This window comes from Clarias gariepinus, chromosome 10, assembly GCF_024256425.1.
Source record: "Clarias gariepinus isolate MV-2021 ecotype Netherlands chromosome 10, CGAR_prim_01v2, whole genome shotgun sequence".
NCBI lineage: Eukaryota > Metazoa > Chordata > Actinopteri > Siluriformes > Clariidae > Clarias > Clarias gariepinus.
The window spans coordinates 6,423,264-6,442,418 of record NC_071109.1 but is presented as its reverse complement, the minus strand read 5'-3'; the positions used below and the strand labels follow the sequence as shown (position 1 = coordinate 6,442,418).

Below are 19,155 nucleotides of genomic sequence, written 5' to 3'. Positions count from 1 at the left end.
TTTCTTCTTCGCTTTTCTAACTATCTTTTGTGGAGGTGGATTCATATCAGAGCAATGAGAGCAGCCTGTGAAGTGTGTCTCAGGAGGCTCGTGCAGAAGGTTCATAAAATCAGTCTTTGTTCAGTCATTTACACTCACATTGATTTGATCTGGTGAAAAAAAAATATCCTGGCTGTTCTGATATTTTAAAAGATTCACGGATATTCTAATATTTTATAAATCTAAAAGAGAAAATGTTAACAGAAAACTGCAGCTAAAGTTCTACCTTTTCTAGCGATTTAGTCTTTTACTGAACTCTACTGTATACAGTACACCCACAGCACGGTTTTCATAGTTATGTCTGAAAATTTCTGCTTTATAACCAGTAATGCCCTCATTCGCTCAGCAGGTTCTTTTTAATTATTTGTTTAGATGTTAATAAGAAAATGCAGCCTGTATTCCTGGAAAGAAGATAAGAACCCGGAAAACAATGATGCTATTTATAACAAGAAGTATTGTAGGAACAGTTACAATGCTGTTACATCATAGAAAGATATCAAAATGTTACTTTTTTAAATAACAACGCATTCATTATTAGCGTGTTTTGAGCTTGGTGGCACAGTGGCGTAGTGGGCATCACAGTTGCCTTGCACCTCCAGGGTTGACGGTTCGATTCCCGCCCCCAGTCTGTGTGCATGGAGTTCGCATGTTCTCCCCGTGTTTGGTGGGTTTTCTCCAGGTTTTTCATCCCACCATCCAAAGACGTGCAGATTTGGTTAATTGGCATAGCGTGTGTGTGTTGATGCCCTGCACCCTGTACAGGGTGTATCCTGGCTGGGATAGGCTCCAGGCCACCTCTACTGGATTAGTAGTGCAGAGAATAACTGAGTGAGTGTGTGTCTGGTGGTTTTAAGATGCTTTTCGGCACATAACGGATGGAAAGAGTGAGATTGTTTAGAGATAGCTATGAAACTAAACCATCACTAGAATGACAATTTCCCTCCATTCTGAAACATAAGGCTCTTGACCTGGAGCTCTATCATTTTATGCACTGCTCTGTTAATCGGATAATTTCACGGACATGAAGAAAAAAACGAAAAACAAACAAATAAAAAAAAAAAACAATACCTCTGTCTTCAGCCTTGTTTTGGAACCAAGAATGCCGTATACTGTATGTTTTACGTGCCGCCAGCAAGCATTAAAAGCATTACATTACTAAAAGATTCTCGTTTTTCCTAATCAGGTATTCCAAAGGTATCTTTCCCTTCCAAAATAACTAGCAGTATATTTTCCCCATCTCTGCACACACTAGGACATCTTCCATAATATTTGCTTTCCTCGAGTTTACAATTTGAAAAGTGTCACTTCTACATACAGCCTAATAATTATGCAAAGCATTTCCAGCGCAGTTTACCAGCACCGAAGAAAAGCTTGCTGGGCTGGTACGCTGCAGGACACGGGTCTGCTGAAACACATGAGGAGCCATTAATTGGCACCGTGCTGCCAGATATGAATAAGCCAAAATAGCGTCACTTGCAGTCAAGCCCTAAAAGTGTCACTTGCTCTGCAGTTGCCCGGAGGTGAGGGCAAATGGCCTCTGGGGTCAGAATGGGTGGCAGAAATCTCAGTAAACTCATTTAGCTTTTTTTTTCTTCGAAAAAGCTGTTGGACGACGTGTGAAGTGTGGAGAAGGCAAGAAGAACGGAAAGGAGAGATCTTCTGGAAACCAGCAACTTATTGACATCCATATGTGGGACGGAGCTCTGCAGTTCTTGAGATACGTACAATATTTCGACTTCGAGACATCGCAAGGACGTTATGCAACTCTACACATGACCTGTGAATCACCACGACACACCAACAGGGTTTGTGTAAGACGTGAAGCAGACAGAGCTCAGTTAGCGTTAAGACAATCAGCGATGCTGAAGATTTGATTCCCAATCGTCAGGGTTTTAATTATCATTAAGCTTTTATAAAGAAACACTTTTAAAGATGTACAAAGCACTATGGGCAGCTTGCAATCTCACTCACGCAAAGAAAAGCTTTCCCCTTCAGTAAGCTCTTGCATTTTAGTAAACACTCTAGTCTTCTTTGGATAGCTTTCTTTTTTTCATGGTGTGGGAGGTTTACTTTAGTAGGGAGTCTAAGTCTTAAGGTTAGCACAGTGATCATAGAAATGCAGAAAAACTCAGTATTCAGACAAAGGCTGTATTCTGTTCCATAATTACCTTAAACTGTATTCCTTGCTACCCATTTGTATTTATTTATTAATTTATTGGTGCAATATAGATATCGGCCACTGTATTAGACGCACCTACTTGTTAACACGGCTCATCACATGGCAGATTATCGTCAAGACAAATCTGCTGAAGTTCAAACTGAGTATCAGATTGGGTAAGAAAGCTGATTTAAGTGACTTCAAACATGGCATGGTTTTGGTGACCGAAAATTTCCCAAAATGCTGATCTACAGGCATTTCTGCACACAACCATCTCCTTTTTCAGAATGGTCTAAAATAGAGAAAATATCCAGCGAGTGGCAGTTGCATGGCTGGAAATGCCTTGTTGATGCCAGAGGTCAGAGTGACCAGACTGGTTCGAGCTGATAGAAAGGCAACAGGAACTCGAATAACATCTTGTTACAACCAAGTACTGTATGTCTGATACCACAACACATCAAGCTTTGAAGCAGATGGGTTAAAGGCGCAGAAGACCAAGCCGGGTGCCGCTCCTGTCAGCTAAGCATATGAAACTGAGGATACACATGGGCTCAACAAAATGGGTCAACGGAAGACTGGAAACATGTCTGATGAGTCTTGAGTTCTGCTGTGACATACGGATGATCAGGTCAGAATTTGGCGTAAACAGTATTAAAGCCTTGTACCAACCATTTAGGGTGCTGCTGGTGGTGTGATGGTCCTGGATATTTTCTCGGCACATTCTGAGCCACTAATGCTACAGCCTACTGTACCTACTGAGTATTATTGCTGACCATGTCCACCGTTTTTTTTAAACATCACAATGAGGTCACTCAAGTGTCACCACAGTCACCAGACCTCAATCCAATAGAGTGGCTTCGTGGATGTGAAACAGGAGATTCACCTCATGGATGTGCAGGAAACAAATCTGCATGATGCGTTTATGTCAATATGGAAAATCAGAATCTCCAAAATGTGTAAAGAATGTTTGCAGCACCTTGTTGAATCCATGCCATGAAGAATTAAGGCAGTTCCAAAGGCAAGCGTGGTCCAACCCAGTTCTAGCAATGTGTTGCTAATGAAGTGGCTGGTGTGTGTGTACAGTATGTGTGTGTGTGTGTTTGTCTACATGCTCATCATTTACAAATTGTTATAATGTAAATGATACAGTTTTGTCATTCATAATAATAAATTGTGCACAAAATGAATGCCAGCCTTTTGGTGATATTTGTTCCAGTAAGGATGGGTAATATTGTTCATCATCTGAAACCTGAACTGTACCTGTTTTTCAGGGCAGCCTAAGACTAGTTTCTTAACAGTGAAAAAAAAAGAAAAGATGATCTCTTCCTGCACAGACCCAACCACCTCAATCACCTGCCATGTCAAACCACAAATGGCAATTTCATACAATGCTGAGCCTCACACCGCCAGTGGCTCCGTGCCGCGCTGTGATCCTCCAGCACCTGGCCATTAGGACGACGATTTCATCAACTGGAAACTTTAAACTGCACACATTCATCTTTCATTTATTACATCGCGTATCGTTATCACATCTTCCTACAAGTTTATTGTAAATTGCATTTTTTTACTTTATTCTGTGCAGCCCTATAAGGCATTTTACTTGCAGTCTGTCTCTCATTCAGTATCATTTTTTTTTGAAAGTTTAACATTATATAGGAGCTGTGTATTCAAAATAACAAAAGCCTGTCTCAAGTGAGTCTATAGGGACAGAATTAGAAGCTTTTCCAAAAAAAATTTTTTACAATATGTAACTTTTTTGCTGTTGTTTGACAAAATTAACTAAAAAATCTTTCTTTTAATCAGGACTCAGTTGTATTTATATAAAAAAAAAAGCAAACAAAGTGAGACATACTGTAGCACTTTGTCTATCAAGTAGGTAATATTAATTTTTATAATATTTTAACTGATACAAATTTTATTTATCTACTATTAACTTTATTTTGGTTGCATTTTACCGGTAATACTTAATAATAATAATAATAATAATAATAATAATAATATAATCTTTAATATTTAATAATCAGAAGAACACACATATATGGGTTATGCTGTTGTGCTGAATATCAGCACGACTGTGATGTTGTTGCAAGCACAAAGGCACAGCCTGCAGTAAGTACTAAACATATCACAGCCGTGCTGATATTCAGTACAACAGCACAATACATCAAGTGTGAGTGTGATATTGCTTTTATACAAGAGTTCTACAAACGCCATTTATTATCCAAAGATTTCTGGACGGTGCTGGCTCAAACGGTTAAGTCTGTGGATTACTGGGCTACGTATCGGAAGGTCTGGGATTCGAGCTTTATGACACTCAGCAAACAGGAACCTCATCATCATCCGTGTGTGATTTTTATAACAATCGGATTTTTGTTATCCCACTGTTTTAGTATCTTTTAGAACTCCATGAACAATATCCATATCTATATTCTCAGCAGTTTCTGCGTTGTTTATCATTCAACATCTGGTGTTTATACCATTTATGAATGCAATATATTATGCATACGGCATGTCTGCTTTACTGTAGCGCCTAAAACAACAGCTTGATCAAAACAACGTTCATTGTGTAAGACAGCAAGTAAAACATTGTTACACAGAGTAACTGCGTTAAACTACAAAATCTATTATGAAAAAAAATGTCAAACTGATTTACAGAAGACTTCAGTCAGAGCCGTAATCACAGCTGTAGAGCCGTCATTAACGTGGGAGCACTAAGTACTTCGCATCCCTCCCCTCTGAGAGAGCTCGGCCAATCAGCTCTCTCTAGACCTCCGGCTGCGAGAGGTTACAGCATCACCCGGGAATCGAACCAGCGATCTCCTGATGATAGGGCGAGCACTTCACCACGGCGTCACTCGGAGGCAGAGTTTTCCATTCCTGATGGTGTGGGAATATTCCAGGAACTGAAAAAGTGACTCATTGAGCCTGAGGAATCATTTACACACATGACCCGGCCACATCAAGTCAAATCAAATATTAGCGTGTGTGGCTTTTCTGGCATATTTAGTTTATTGTAATCTTGTAATATTTAATACTAAATATGTTTGAATTCATGCAAAAAAATGTATTTTTACTTTTGTTCAGCTCTTATAAACTGAATATTGTTGTGTTTAAGTCAATATAAATTGCGCAATCAATTACATGTTTTACTTTTTCCTCCATTTTTGATACTCCTCATACTTGCCACTGGTGTCTGAGGAAAACTGCTTTTCTAGCCTCTACTACTTTTTCTGCTTTCTCTTTCCACGAATCTCATGTGAAATCTCTGGCTCCTCCTGAAGCCCACGGGAGGCTGAGAGTCTGCAAACTGAACCGTTTCATGCCCTCATGGTCTGTCACTCTCCATCATGGGCTGGAATCAATAGCTCCAACACAGACTTGTGCGCTTCACCATACCACACCATCTTGATTCAGTCACTTACACAAAGCCAACCGGATCAATGTTGATTACCTACGCACATGTTTACTACATGTTCATTTCATCTTCTCTTCACTCGATCCGCTCAGATTAGATGTGATCCAAATAGGATTTGGGCGCGAAGAAATCTAAACAGGGATCCATGTCATAAAGAAAAATGGATGCCTTTCATATGATAGTTTATTACACAATTAAAATGCAGTTAAGTTTTAGCAGTTGTACTGAACACCTCTGGGAAAACTGATTATACTGAGATGAATTTTGTGTGTATGGAAGGGTGTAAAAACTGAATTATTCATGGCATCTCCCCAGTCACAGCAGATCACATTTTAATATTTAACAGACTGAGTAAAAAAAATAATGTTAAGGCTTAAGGCATCTTTTGTTATGTGGAGATAAATACAGACAACTTTGTCCATATTAACATATTAGATACTGTATGATGTATGTGTGCTTTGAGGTGTATATCTATTCTTTCCCACCTGGATAGTCAGTTACACCTTGTCATCATCATACAAGGGTCTAAACCTTAAACTGTAAAGGAAGATAAAAAAACTAGCGTATCGAGTAAAAACAACCTTTTGGCATATCTGAGTAATTTCCATGACATAACGATATCCTGAAAGTTCCTGACCCACTGGGCAAGTGAGATGAGGGTGCCAATAATTGTACCTATTTAAAAGAAACATTCTTAAGATGGTTCTCTTCAAATGGTGATGCCAAATGATCAATGGTGATACTAGCCACTTTAATTATTGTATTACTGTACATACAAACATTCCTATTCCTACAAACTCCTTTCCAGTGCAGCCTCTATGTCTTAATGACCCTGCTGTTGCTGTGTGATTTCTGGACACTTTTCTCTGAACATTTTTCACAATTCTTTTTAATCATCTTCTATACTGTACCACTTCATCCCCTATTAGGAATAGTAAAAGGCATAGGAAACTCGGGTTGTGTACACCCTGGACAGAGTGCCAACCCATCACAGGACACACAAACTACGGGCAATTTGGAAAAGCCAATTAGCTTAATCTGCAGGTCTTTGGACTGTTGGAGGAAACCCACCAAGCACAGGGACAACATGCACACAGAGACAGGAGACGGTAATTAAACTCGGGCCCTGGAGGTGCAAGGCAACAGTGCCAACCACCACACCACCATACCGCCCCTTATTACACTTACAGTACACCATGAGAGATTTTCAAGGGGAATGCCTAAAGGATGGAAATCTGTAAATCATTTATTTCAAATTTGTTAAACCTTAGAGACTGTTTTGGTGTGATTACCTAAAGATCAACAGTTTCTAAAATAAAAGGATCTGCTGTTGTATTTATTAAAAGCTATTGATTTAACTATTGCCCTCTTGGTTTAGAAGTAAAGAATAATGAATTTTGCTAAGAATTTTGGTTTCAAGTGAACAGTACTTAGTCACTTACTGTATTTAATTTGTTGTATTGTTTGTTTGATGTAAGTACTTTTGCGTTACTCTTTTGCAGAGCCTTGGGTTCTACAAGCTGCATATTGAATTGATTGACGGTTTAGGAGGTCATGTTTTTGGGTGTACTCTGAGTCCTGCTGTATGATGGGCGCCTATGTGCATCGCAAGACCTTGTCGCTAGACCTACACACCTTTCATTGTTTCGAAAAAATTAAAAACTAATTTGCAGTCTTTTTTTATTATAATTAATTAATTAATGTTAGCTAGCAACACAGCTACTGCATATTCCCGTGCTGCTCAGAGGCTGTGGGATTACAGTATCTAATGCAGGAGTTGATCATTCAACACCACAAATATTACTACGCCAATTTAAACCATACTATTTGTGTTTTTATGTCTTCTCTTGCATGATATATGTTTTACTTATGATTCCCTCGTTAAATGCTTATTAAATCATTTATAAATTTTAACCAGAGAATGCTGTCATTCATTTTGCACACAAGTAGAAAATAAGGGGCGAAGTACATTCAGGTGCACTGCATCAGCAATACACCCATGAATTAATGTCTGATTGGGAATAATATGCCGTATATTACAGAGCCTAAAGTACATATGTTGCAAAACTTGTAATAACACCCAGATGTTCTATAGTTAAAGTACAATAGCAGTTACTGTAACTTGCATGGCTTTTATGTTGTTACTGTAGGAGGAAGCTCAGTGTTTTTGATCTCACTTTAAGTCATGTTTTACTTCTGGTTGGTACTGCACTGTATGTGAATTATAAATAGTGTGATAACACTCAGAGTTGATAAGTAAATAAAAAATTTAACTGTGAAAGAACAGTTTCTAATGGAAACTGGTTTCTATTACACCAGCTCTATCTATGTCCTGGTCTTATAACCAGTGGGAAGGCATGAGATGACCTTTGTTATCTAAGCAAGAAGGGTAGCTTATAGTTTGGGTCACTTGGTAATAAAAATGGCAATGAAATGTGGAGTACCATGGAAAAGGGCTTCATGTTTTCCTTTTGTTTTTTCAAGAATCTGTCTGAAGATGCCACACCCAGCCATGAACCGATGCTTTCCATGAATACTGTCTTGTATCAGGTTGGGATGGAAGAGATGCAATTGCAACAAGAACAAAATCACATGAAACAACTACTAAAGCAAATCCACACGAAAAATTGAGTGAACCCACCGGTACCACTCCCAACAACCGTTCAAACTCATTGGAGCCTCGGCTGAATGTCAGGGGTTCATACTACAACAGTCACTAGACTCAAGAATCCTTGAACTTTTCCTGAAAAGAGAAGTTTATCAAGTTAATTACTGAAAAAGCGGTCTGGAAGACAACTTTCCTTTCATCACTTCCTTGATTTTATCAAATGATTTTGACAAATTACGAGTGAATGTAGGAGCGGGTAAGATAAATCTCGTTTATAAAACTACAACCAGGCAAAAAATCACTCACTCACTCATCTTCTATACCACTTTATCCTGTCTTCACGGTCGCGAGGGCCTGGAGCCTATCCTAGAAGGCTTAGGGCACAGATCAGGGTACACCCTGGAGACCCAATTAGCCTAATCTGCATGTTATTGGACTGTGGAAGGAAACCGGAGTACCTGGAGGGAAACCCACCAAGCACAGGGAGAACATGCAAAGGGCAAAAAATCCAACATGGTTAAATCAGATTAAATATATAAACAACTAATTTTTAAATTGTAGCTTCAGGCACTTTCCAGCCTGTCTCTAAAACTTTTAATCAAGTTTCTATACTGTTGCTTAAGACTTTTATTAAAGTTCTTTACTTTTGAGAGGAACTTGGAATCAGCATGATTTTTAATACCCTGTTCACAACCGCGCTAGAAACTGATTTGCTCACAAGTGGACAGTGCTAAACACATAGCACTTCACACCAGGCCTCATAAACGTGTCTCCAGTGACCATGTGTGATCATATAAAAGAATGAGACGTGTAACAATGTGAGAAGCTAATTAAAGCAACTAGTTCCATCCCCGCTGTTTCAGCATCACCTTTATCTGTTAGCCCAGAGGAGGAGAGCTCTGCTGTTCAGCATGATTTTTAAACCTGATCGATTTCGGATTTTCCAGCTAGGACAATGAGGCTGTCGATTTGATGGATCTGAGACAAATGCAGCCGCATTCACATTTACACCAGAAATGTGGTCATAAATGTCCCATTCTACTTCTGAACATGTGGTGAGTGATCTGAGCACGATTTGTCTTGGAAGCACTTCGGACCTCGTTCACACCTGTGCTTAAAGCTGTCTACTTATGATCCAATCACCCACAAAGAAGGTTAACACTGGGGGTAAATGGAGCCTGAAATAAATAGCAGTGCTCTCTGGTTGGCTGAAATGGCCTTGTTAGTTATTACGACATGGGACAATTTCAGAAAAATCACAGGAAGTGCTCGTTTGAAGCTCTTAGAGCTTTTTTAGCTCAGCTTTCCATGTTGCAAGAACAGCATTTGAACTATAGAAACAAATCTCCTTATTATATTATACCAATAGGATTAAATTGAACAAACAACGATGCATCTAATCAAGCTTTAAAGACCCTAATAATCTGACATATTATTGTTAAACAGGCACACACACTCTTCTCAGATTCACTTTTATAATTTATTTCAATATCCTACTGAGTTAAACACAAGCATACTAATATACAGGTGGACAGAGTTTACTTTTCGTATACTGTATACTGTATATACAGTACAGTATCACATGTTCTACTATACATATAATAATACTATAAAGTTAGCGTGTCTGTACTTTAGTGATATTTGGGATGAGGTAGGATGAGTAATAGAACACATCAAGATGGTTTGTCTGTTTGTTTGTGCATGGATCACGTGAAAAACTACTAAACAAATTTTAAAGGGGTTTATTGAGCCAAGCTTGTTTTACTGCAACGCCTCGCGGAAAGAGAAGATATGCTAATTTTAAATTTAAATGAAAAATGCCCTTATATAAAAAAATATATATATAATATTAATAAAATTTACTCCCATAATTCTTTTAATTGTGTAAAGCTGCTTTGCGAGAATGACAATTGTTTAAAGCGCTAAACAAATAAAATTGAATTGAATTGATTGAATATATTATATTATAAAAAATAATAATACAAATATTTTTTGATAAAATATATTCAAATATCTTTAGTTCATCTTAAAATTCAACAGATAGCGCTGTGCATTTTTAAATATGTGCTTATGAGTGTGCGATTGAAATCTATTGAATAAACACGACCTCACACATAAAATTTTTTGTTTATTTCAAAATTCAGCAGATGGCACTGTACTGAACATTTTTTAAAACACTCTTCCGCAATAAGATTCCACACGAACGAAGTCGCGGGCACATCTAGTCGAGCAATTGATTTTTTGATTCCCTAATGGCATCGACATTCTGTATTCCACAGCTCAAATTGTAAAAGAGTTGCTCTGTAAGAATGAGGAATCATTTTACACATGAATTGGCAAGTGCAATACGTATATATCATATAAATACATAAAATGAAAGTGTCACATATTCAATAGTTTATATACACTATTTAATATGTGACAGTTTCATATTATATATATATATATATATATATTTATATATATATATATATATTTATATATATATATATATATATAATTACAGGATATATGTATTTAGAGAATAGAGAGCAAGAATATAACTTTTAGAATATACCATTTTTATAAGCTAATTAAGATGATGATAATAATAATAATAATAATAATAATAATAATAATAAACTCTACTTATTATAAAGATTATAATTTTTAATTATTAAGTTATTAATACATGAATTAGTATTTTATTAGTATTTTAATCCAGTAATATTATATTGCTATGTAAGGAGTTTATTAACGATTTTTAATAATTCTTGGAAAAAAATACTATAATTTTGTTGTTATACAAGTATCACTATGACTTAAGCTGCAAAACCAAAAAAATAAAAAATAATCACAGGATAAAAAAATAAAAAGAAATACATTTTCTTCCGGGCGTACTGTACATGCATCTCAGAGGATAGCCTTCACTGTCTGGATTGTTGGGTATAAGACAAGAATATGAGCTGAACAGTAGATGAACGTTGAGAAATAGCTGAAATGAAAAGTGGGTAAAAGCGTCCTATTGACAAGCATCAAATGTGGTTCTGAAATGACAAACCAATGATTATACCTAACATGTTTCAAGCCAAATATCGAGGTCTAATGTACTGGATAATCGTATAAATCAATAAACTGTTTCAATATGTTTTCTGTGTGATTTCCACTGCTATAAACTATCCAGTTTCGCGAAGGCCATTCTCCAGAGAGAAGAAAGGAGGAGAAGATCTAGAAAACGATGAATCTTCTTTAAGACAACCTGTTGACACAAAATCTCCTTTTCATTTGAAGCTCGGCTTTGAAAGAAAACTGGAAAAATAACTTGGAAAATATATGAAGCACAGAATAATGTGCTCTTTTTTTCATTGAAGTGCTTCGCCTCAAGGGTTCCTCCGCATAGACACACACAAACAGACACACACACACATGTTCAGAATGCCTTTTAGAGAGGGAGTTATGCACACAGGTTGATATGGGATGCAATTTGTGGTCAAAATAAAAATTTAAATAGATAAAATAAAATTTTTTCCTAATTTCTTGTTAGTAACTAAATTAGAATGTATTAGAACTTATTAGAATACAAAGTAGATTAAAGTGGATATTGATTCAACTGTAAGTGTAAAACGTTAGCAAATGACAAAACTAAAAAAAAAGCGAATGAGGTAAGGGGAATGAGATGATCAGAGAGAGAGAGAGATGAAAAAGTGAGAAAACTGCAGCAAACATGGATAAAAGATCAATCATAAAAAAGAAAAAAGTGTAGAGGAGCCATTAGAGCAGTAATGGAGTATTACAGCCTGTGTGCAAAGTGGTGCTGGGAATATTCAAAGATTGCTACTTGCAGCAGCAATGTGTACTGCAAAAATGAAAAAATAAAGTTTAGCTGAATGTATCTTGTACTGTATTTCCTTTAAACTAATTATATGATTATTAAGCCTAGATATTTTAAGACATTTTTACTCATTTTAAGCCCTTACTAAAATACAGTACTTGCAAATTCATCGTTATTGTCTGTACTGCCTTATTCTGTATACAGGGTCGAGAGGGCCTGTAGCCATACCAGGAGACTTAGGACTTACTGTATGAGGGGTACACTCTCAGATATGAATCTCCCGGGATAGGCTACAGACCCCCTCGGAATTTAGCCTAATTTGCAGGTCTTTAAACTGTGAGCGGAAACCTGTTTACCCGGAGGAAACCCACCAATCATGGGGTGAACATGCAAACTCCATTCGCACAGAGGCGGAAATCGAATCTGGCTGGGAATTGAACCCAGACCCTGTAGTTGCAATACGACAGTGCTAACCACTACACCACCATGCCGCCCCTTATTACACTTACAGTACACCATAAGAGTTTTTAATGGGAAATGCCTAAAGGATGGAAATCTGTAAATCATTTTTTTAAATTATTTATTAAACCTGTTTTGGTGTGATTTCCTAATGCCACCATGCCATTTACTAGGAAGCTCAAGTCAATTAAATTACATTACTATAGCACTTATAACAATGGTCATTGTCACAAAGTAGTATACACACTGTCTCCGACTTATGAACAAGATTTCCGTTCCGGGAGTTCTTAAGTCGGATTTGTTCTTAAGTCCGACAAAGTGAGTCTTGTACACCTTTGACATGAATATACAATGTAAAGCTTACCAATCCAGTTGACTAAATCTGGCCCCTTTGCCCAGACTGCCATAATATGGCCAGAAACCCTAACCGCGATTGAGGAAAATAATCTTACTCTGAAATGTAACAGTGTTGTCTCTGCACCTTTAAATCGCGAGGGGACTCCCAGACATCATTTTGTCTCAGAGCTTTTGTAGGATCATTTTGTAGCAGAGTTTTCCACTGTTTTTCACTGTTTTGTTAAGAATTTTTTGAAATTAGGATTATTTACCATTAGGATAGCTTTACAGGAAAGTTATTTTCTATCATTGTGCTCCTGGACTGATTCAGTGAAACCGGTAAAGCCGCTCTGGACCCACACATGCACACACATACAATATATATATATATATATATATATATATATATATATATATATATATATATATATATAGGCGCACACACATATTTTTTCTGACTAATAAATATGATGTAAACTGTTTATCTCAGCAGTCTACACTTTACATTAGTAATAAAGAAATAGTTCTGGTGGGAAAATACTCATATTTCTAATATTTCTTCCATTTCAAGGTGACCGCGTGACTTGGGTTATTTTCGTCCTCTTTTCTCATAGCAGAAAATGCACCTATTAAATCAAGTATGCTGAAAAGAAATATGGCACATGTTTTATGATTGCTGCTTTAATGCATTAGCCAAGCTCTGTAATTTCGGCTTTTTAGTATGAGTCACATAATGAACCTCATTTCGGTACATTTTGATCTTTTCGTCCTGGTTACATTATACAAAAATAAATAATAAAAATTAGTGTCTTACCCACAGTAAGAAAAATTTTTCTTTCTAATGATCTAAAATAATAATATATAAACATATATCAACTTACTAAAAACATGCTTTATATAACTTTAGTATGTTTTGGTACATTGATATATTTTTATATAATATAATTACATTTTAGAACGATATGGAAAACAAATAGCAGAATTTATAGAGTCAGTAGAAGCTAAGGTGTGGTTAATGGATTGCTCAACGAAGTCAACATTGTCACTAGAGTGCTGTGGGTCCAGCAAAATATTATTTTAAATAATTATGTTTATTACATGAGCGTTGCTCAAGTCAAACGTTTGATTTTGATTGTGCAGAATAACAGAGCAGAAACTCCCTTTATTCCTCTGTATAATTCCCTGCTACACTAATCTCAGCGCTTCACTTGGATTGATAAAAAGTTTTCATGTCTGAAACGCTGGCCTCCCAGGAACTCCTTTAATAGCCCAATTAGGACTGTACGAGGCATGTGAGAATAACTCCCAGCCAGAATTCCTGTTGCTGAATGAATGTGTGTACAGTATAGTTCCCACAGACAGATTTGGAGACAAGTTACAATATGTGTCAATTTCCAAGGATTCCAAGTAGGCTCAGAGAAACCTTGACTGGGATCAATGTACAAAGTTCATTTTAAAAACGTTTGCACCATTTAAATGGCTCCTCACTGTCCTATACTTGAAGTCTTCTTAAAATGTCATTTGGCTTTACACCTTCATTTACAAGACATTTTATCAAAAGTCCTATTTGGACTTGAGCTCCTGTCATACAGTAGTATAACAAGTATCATAGTTTTCTTTCCAGATATTTTCTCCTAAATTTATTCTTATGAACCAGCGTTTTTTACGACACACTGTTTTGTTTTAAATCATACCACCAGCCACATTGATTCTTACTGTATCTATGTCATATTTGCAAATATGAGACCACTATAGATGTTTGCATGAAAAAAAACAACTCACAATAATAACGACTCAAACAACAGCATCTGTCTGCTGTTACATACAGTAAGCAGCATTTGAGCAGTGACATGCTCAGCACCAATCCATTTTAAAGGTTATAAACCCTGAAGAAGTGTCTGAATAGTCATTTAGAGAAAGCTGTTTCATATAACACCTGGACCTCTATGGGATGCACCATCCCTGTAGGTAGCGCCCGATACCTTAGGCATGATGCACAAATAAGTTGAAAAATGTAACAAGAAGCTGGACTTCAGAATATCACTTCATGTAAGTTATATCTCTTGTGAAGGATTGAAAAATTGAAGTATATCCCTTTGAGATGGCTGGATGTCAAGCTTCCTGAGATGTGCCTTGAGCAATAAGGCATGCAATAAATACTGAAATACAGAGCAGGACACTGTATTTTTAGTGAAAGCTGCCTTTTTCGACTGAAAGCTCTCCAAGAAGTGGAAGTAAACTGCTTCTAAAGCTTAAAGCTTTCAAACTGTAAAGTGTTTTGAAAGAACTAAAAGAAATGAAAGACGACACCCACCAAAAGCGGTGTAGAACTCATCCCTCGTCAGGTGCTCGTCGTCATCCATATCGTTGTATTTGAGCAGGTCAAACAGCGTGCACTCCGATGCTGTGTTTCTCAAGTCTTCTTGTTTGATGACCTGAAGGAGAGTAACACGCAGAGGAGACTGTTAGTGCATGAATGTCCTGCTGTCTCAGGAACCGAGTTATAACACAAAGACAAATATCCTGCAGCTCTACGCTGACATTCTAAAATTGTATCTTGTTCATACCCGTACCATGTAAGGAATAAAAAATATAAAGTGGTCACGTCATATAGCCTGACATAAAGTTAAAGTTTGACAAAGAAAGTGAATTATTTTCCAATTAGAGCACATCATCATCATCATCATCATCATCATGACATATACATGATATACACACAGTCCGTTTAGAAATCTTGAAGACTGTTACTTCTTCTCAGGGTCGTACCCGTACACCCAAGTTAGTCACTTGTCAACAATTCTCCACATGAAGTCATCTGACATTCACTGCCGACTTCTTTTGACGTTTTCAGGGGTTGAGCACATTAAAGCTCTGGCTGATCTCTCGTCATCGTCCAGTGATGATCTTCTGCTCTTGAAGCATACGTGCCAATCGAAACACCTCAAACGACTCATTACAGCATCGCTATAAACATGTCAAACATTGCAGATTTGTTCAGTTTCACTCAGAATTGTACGTTCGCTCTTTGTTCTATGTCCATGATGAAGTAGCAGAAGTGGTTACGCAAGTGGTCCGAATTGTCCACAGGACGATGTCTTTTGGAACACTGACGAATGTATAATTAAAGAACAATGAGCCATATGCTTTGTATATAATAATAATAATAATAATAATAATAATAATAGTAGTAATAATAATAATAATAATAATAATAATAATAATAGTAATAATAATAATAATTAGAAGAAGAAGAAGAAACAAACCAATAAACTCATTAATTAGGATCACGAGGTGCGGGCAGCAGTGCAGTCAATCTGCTAGAAAAACGTCAATTAAATAATCAATAAAAATAAATAAATATCATGTCTTTTTTGTAATAGAAAAAGATCAACAGGTAAGTAACCAAATAGATAGGTAGGTAGAATGTTAGTTTTTCCTATCATGAAACTCCAAAAATGACTTTTTTTCCCACTTCTTTAATATAATGGGAAACCCTCACAGCGCTGACCTTTTCAGAGTGAAGGGGCATGAAAAGGTCACTTTGCACTCGCTTCCCCATCACCTTCATTCAGGAGAGTGTAAATAAGGTAGAGTCAGCAAGCGGCGCACAACGACGCCGCATCTCAGCTCCACTGTTCATTCGAGCAGACTGACGAGTGAAAGGAGAACGCAGAGGGCATCTAATTCTGGACCATATTCATGTGAATTTGCTGGTGTAGGATGACCTTTTCCCCTCTATCTCTTCTCAGCCATTTCACTTGAACTCATTTAGACGACCGTCATTATTTCTCTATATACTGCATAAAAAGATTTCTTAATAGAATAGTTTCAAGAGTAAAAATGTAACAGTTATGTGATTGTGGGGGGAAAAAGATGTTCATAGAAATACAACTGACACAACGTCTATCATCATCTCTTATCAGGCATCATAAGATGTCATAGGAGGTAAAGTTGATATGACAGCTAAAGTGACTCTTCATTTAAATAAGGACATTGGCTCTTTTATTTTACAACATAAATTTTGTATTGAAATTTTTATCTCCAGTAACAAGGTGTAGATGGTGGGAAATTTTTTTTAACCCCCCTGAACCTATTTAATAATAATAATAATAATAATAATAATAATAATATAAAGAACAAATAATTTGATTCATAATAGTTTGATAAAGCACCTGTGAAAGCTCGCTGCTATCCACTTGTCTGCTCCCATCGGCATCGAAACGCTTGAACATCAGGTCCACTACATACTTCCTGATCTCCATGTCCTTCTCATAGCTCTCCTCGGCTCCTGGTGGTAGGAAGCGAAGAGCATGAAGGTTCAACATCTTGCTCTTCAGTTTCTTGTAACTGACTAGGTGACAGTCATCATCTGTAGGGAGACAAAAAATGAGAAATGAAGATTATTATTATTATTAGTAGTAGTAGTATAATAATTAAAACTATTATAATTATTATAAAAAGTGTTAACAGTTGAGTGCTAGAGTCAATGCAATTATATTAATTAACAGTTAATTTAACTATCAGTAATAAATAATAAAAATTACACATTTAATGTAAAACAAATATGTTAATATTTTTATATTAAATTTATATATATATATATATATATATATATATATATATATATATATATATATATATATATAATATGTATAATTAATATGTATAATATTAATGGAAACAGTTTTTATTAATTCAACAAAAAAAGCAAATATTAATATTAAATATTGTGCTGAATCAAGTACTATTCCATAAGCTGGTAACTACTGTACATTTGCTACTACAGTACATACTGTACACTGCATGTGCAGGGATGAATATTTTCGGACTAGGAATATTTAAGCATAAATATATTGCCAATGCAGTACTGTGTAAAAGTCACCATATTACAGAATTTTTGTTATAAAAACAGAACAATATCTGCACGCCTGTAAAGAACGCAACATACTGTATTACATGACAGACCAGTTTTCAGATGGGAAAAAAAACTTAATGTAGGTTCCTGTTTTTTTTTCTTCTTGAAAACAGAAAGGAGCGAGTGTAACAGAGTTAACCAGGAGAGCCCATATTCTCCAGCACACTCAGTAAAACCTAACAGCTGTTTTACTTACGGTACTGTGTAAAAGTCATAAGCAAAGAAAACATTTGAAAACATGCCTTTAAAAACATTTATCTGTAAAAGTGCATAAAGATCACTTAAAATAAACTCATAATATTTGGTGTAAATAAAACAGCATTTATACTCAATACTCCAGGTTACTGGTCTGCAGTCCAAACTGACTCAACCACGCTGTCTCAGTTTGGCCCTTGTGAAAGGCCCTTAACCCTGTTGTGAGTAAAGTTTATTGGCTGACCCTGCACTTGGACTCCGACCTCCTAACAAAGGAATATGCAAAAAAAAAAAAAAAATCTTAAGGAATGTCACAGTACAAAATGTGATGAATGGAAAGGGTTGGTTCAACTCTTCAGATGACATTCTCTGTCCCGAATTCTGGCTAATGCTGCTGACTCCCAGCTCCAGGTTCGATCCTGGGCTTTGTTCATCTGTTCATTTAATCTTAAGGCATTCAAACTTTCAGATAACTGTTTGTTTACAGCACTGCACTGCAAAAAATGCATTCAAACGGCTCTTAAATCAACAGAAATTTCATGACACATCAGCATTTTATATATATATATATATATATGTATATGACAATATTGTGGATATTCCAGCTGATATTATCTTACTTGCCTAACAATTTACAGATACGGCGTCTACGATAAAGTACAGGGATCCTTTACGTCCCTTAACTGAAAACCTACCTTTGCCATGATTTTCTCCTTAAACTAGAATGACCATCACACAAAACATGGTTCAGAAGCTCAAAGGGAAGCTGTATGTAGGGAATGTTGTGTATACCAACATTAAGAAGGAAAAAAAAGTTTGTCAGATTGTTTTTTTTTTTTTTTTTACTATACTTAAGATAAGTTTGAACAATGTGCTTGTCATGAAAGATCAAAACGTCTGATGAGTCACAGACGGACGGAGGGTGACAAACAGGCACTGTGGGTAATTCGAGCAAAATCAGCCATGATAAAGGTGTTAAGCACTTCAAACAGTTCTCCCAGCTAGAAAAATCTGTTTTCGGAGCGACTTGTCAAGTGAGGCTTCAAAATGACTGCAACAGTTTCATCACCTACAGCAGGAGAATTTTTTTTTCTTTTCTTTTCTTTTCAGTTTGGAGTGCTTGAGCCACTGCTTTTTCTTTTTTTTTCTCCCTCAGGGCTGATCATGAGAGGGTGAATGAAAAGGCAAGAGGAGAGACAAAGAAAGATGAAGAGTGATA

General features: G+C 36.5%; 1 protein-coding gene across 2 annotated transcripts in view; it reads right to left on the bottom strand.

Annotated features, from left to right (window-relative positions):
• The window catches only part of fstl5 (follistatin-like 5), a 168,756-nt gene that overhangs the window by 71,240 nt on the left and 78,361 nt on the right, over positions 1 to 19,155 (bottom strand). For both annotated transcript variants that reach the window (XM_053506475.1, XM_053506476.1), the window contains exons 5-6: positions 16,999 to 17,195; positions 15,141 to 15,261 (exon numbers count right to left, since the gene is read on the bottom strand). In XM_053506475.1, the coding sequence (XP_053362450.1) occupies positions 15,141 to 15,261; positions 16,999 to 17,195 (318 nt within the window). The remainder of the gene's footprint in view (positions 1 to 15,140; positions 15,262 to 16,998; positions 17,196 to 19,155) is intronic.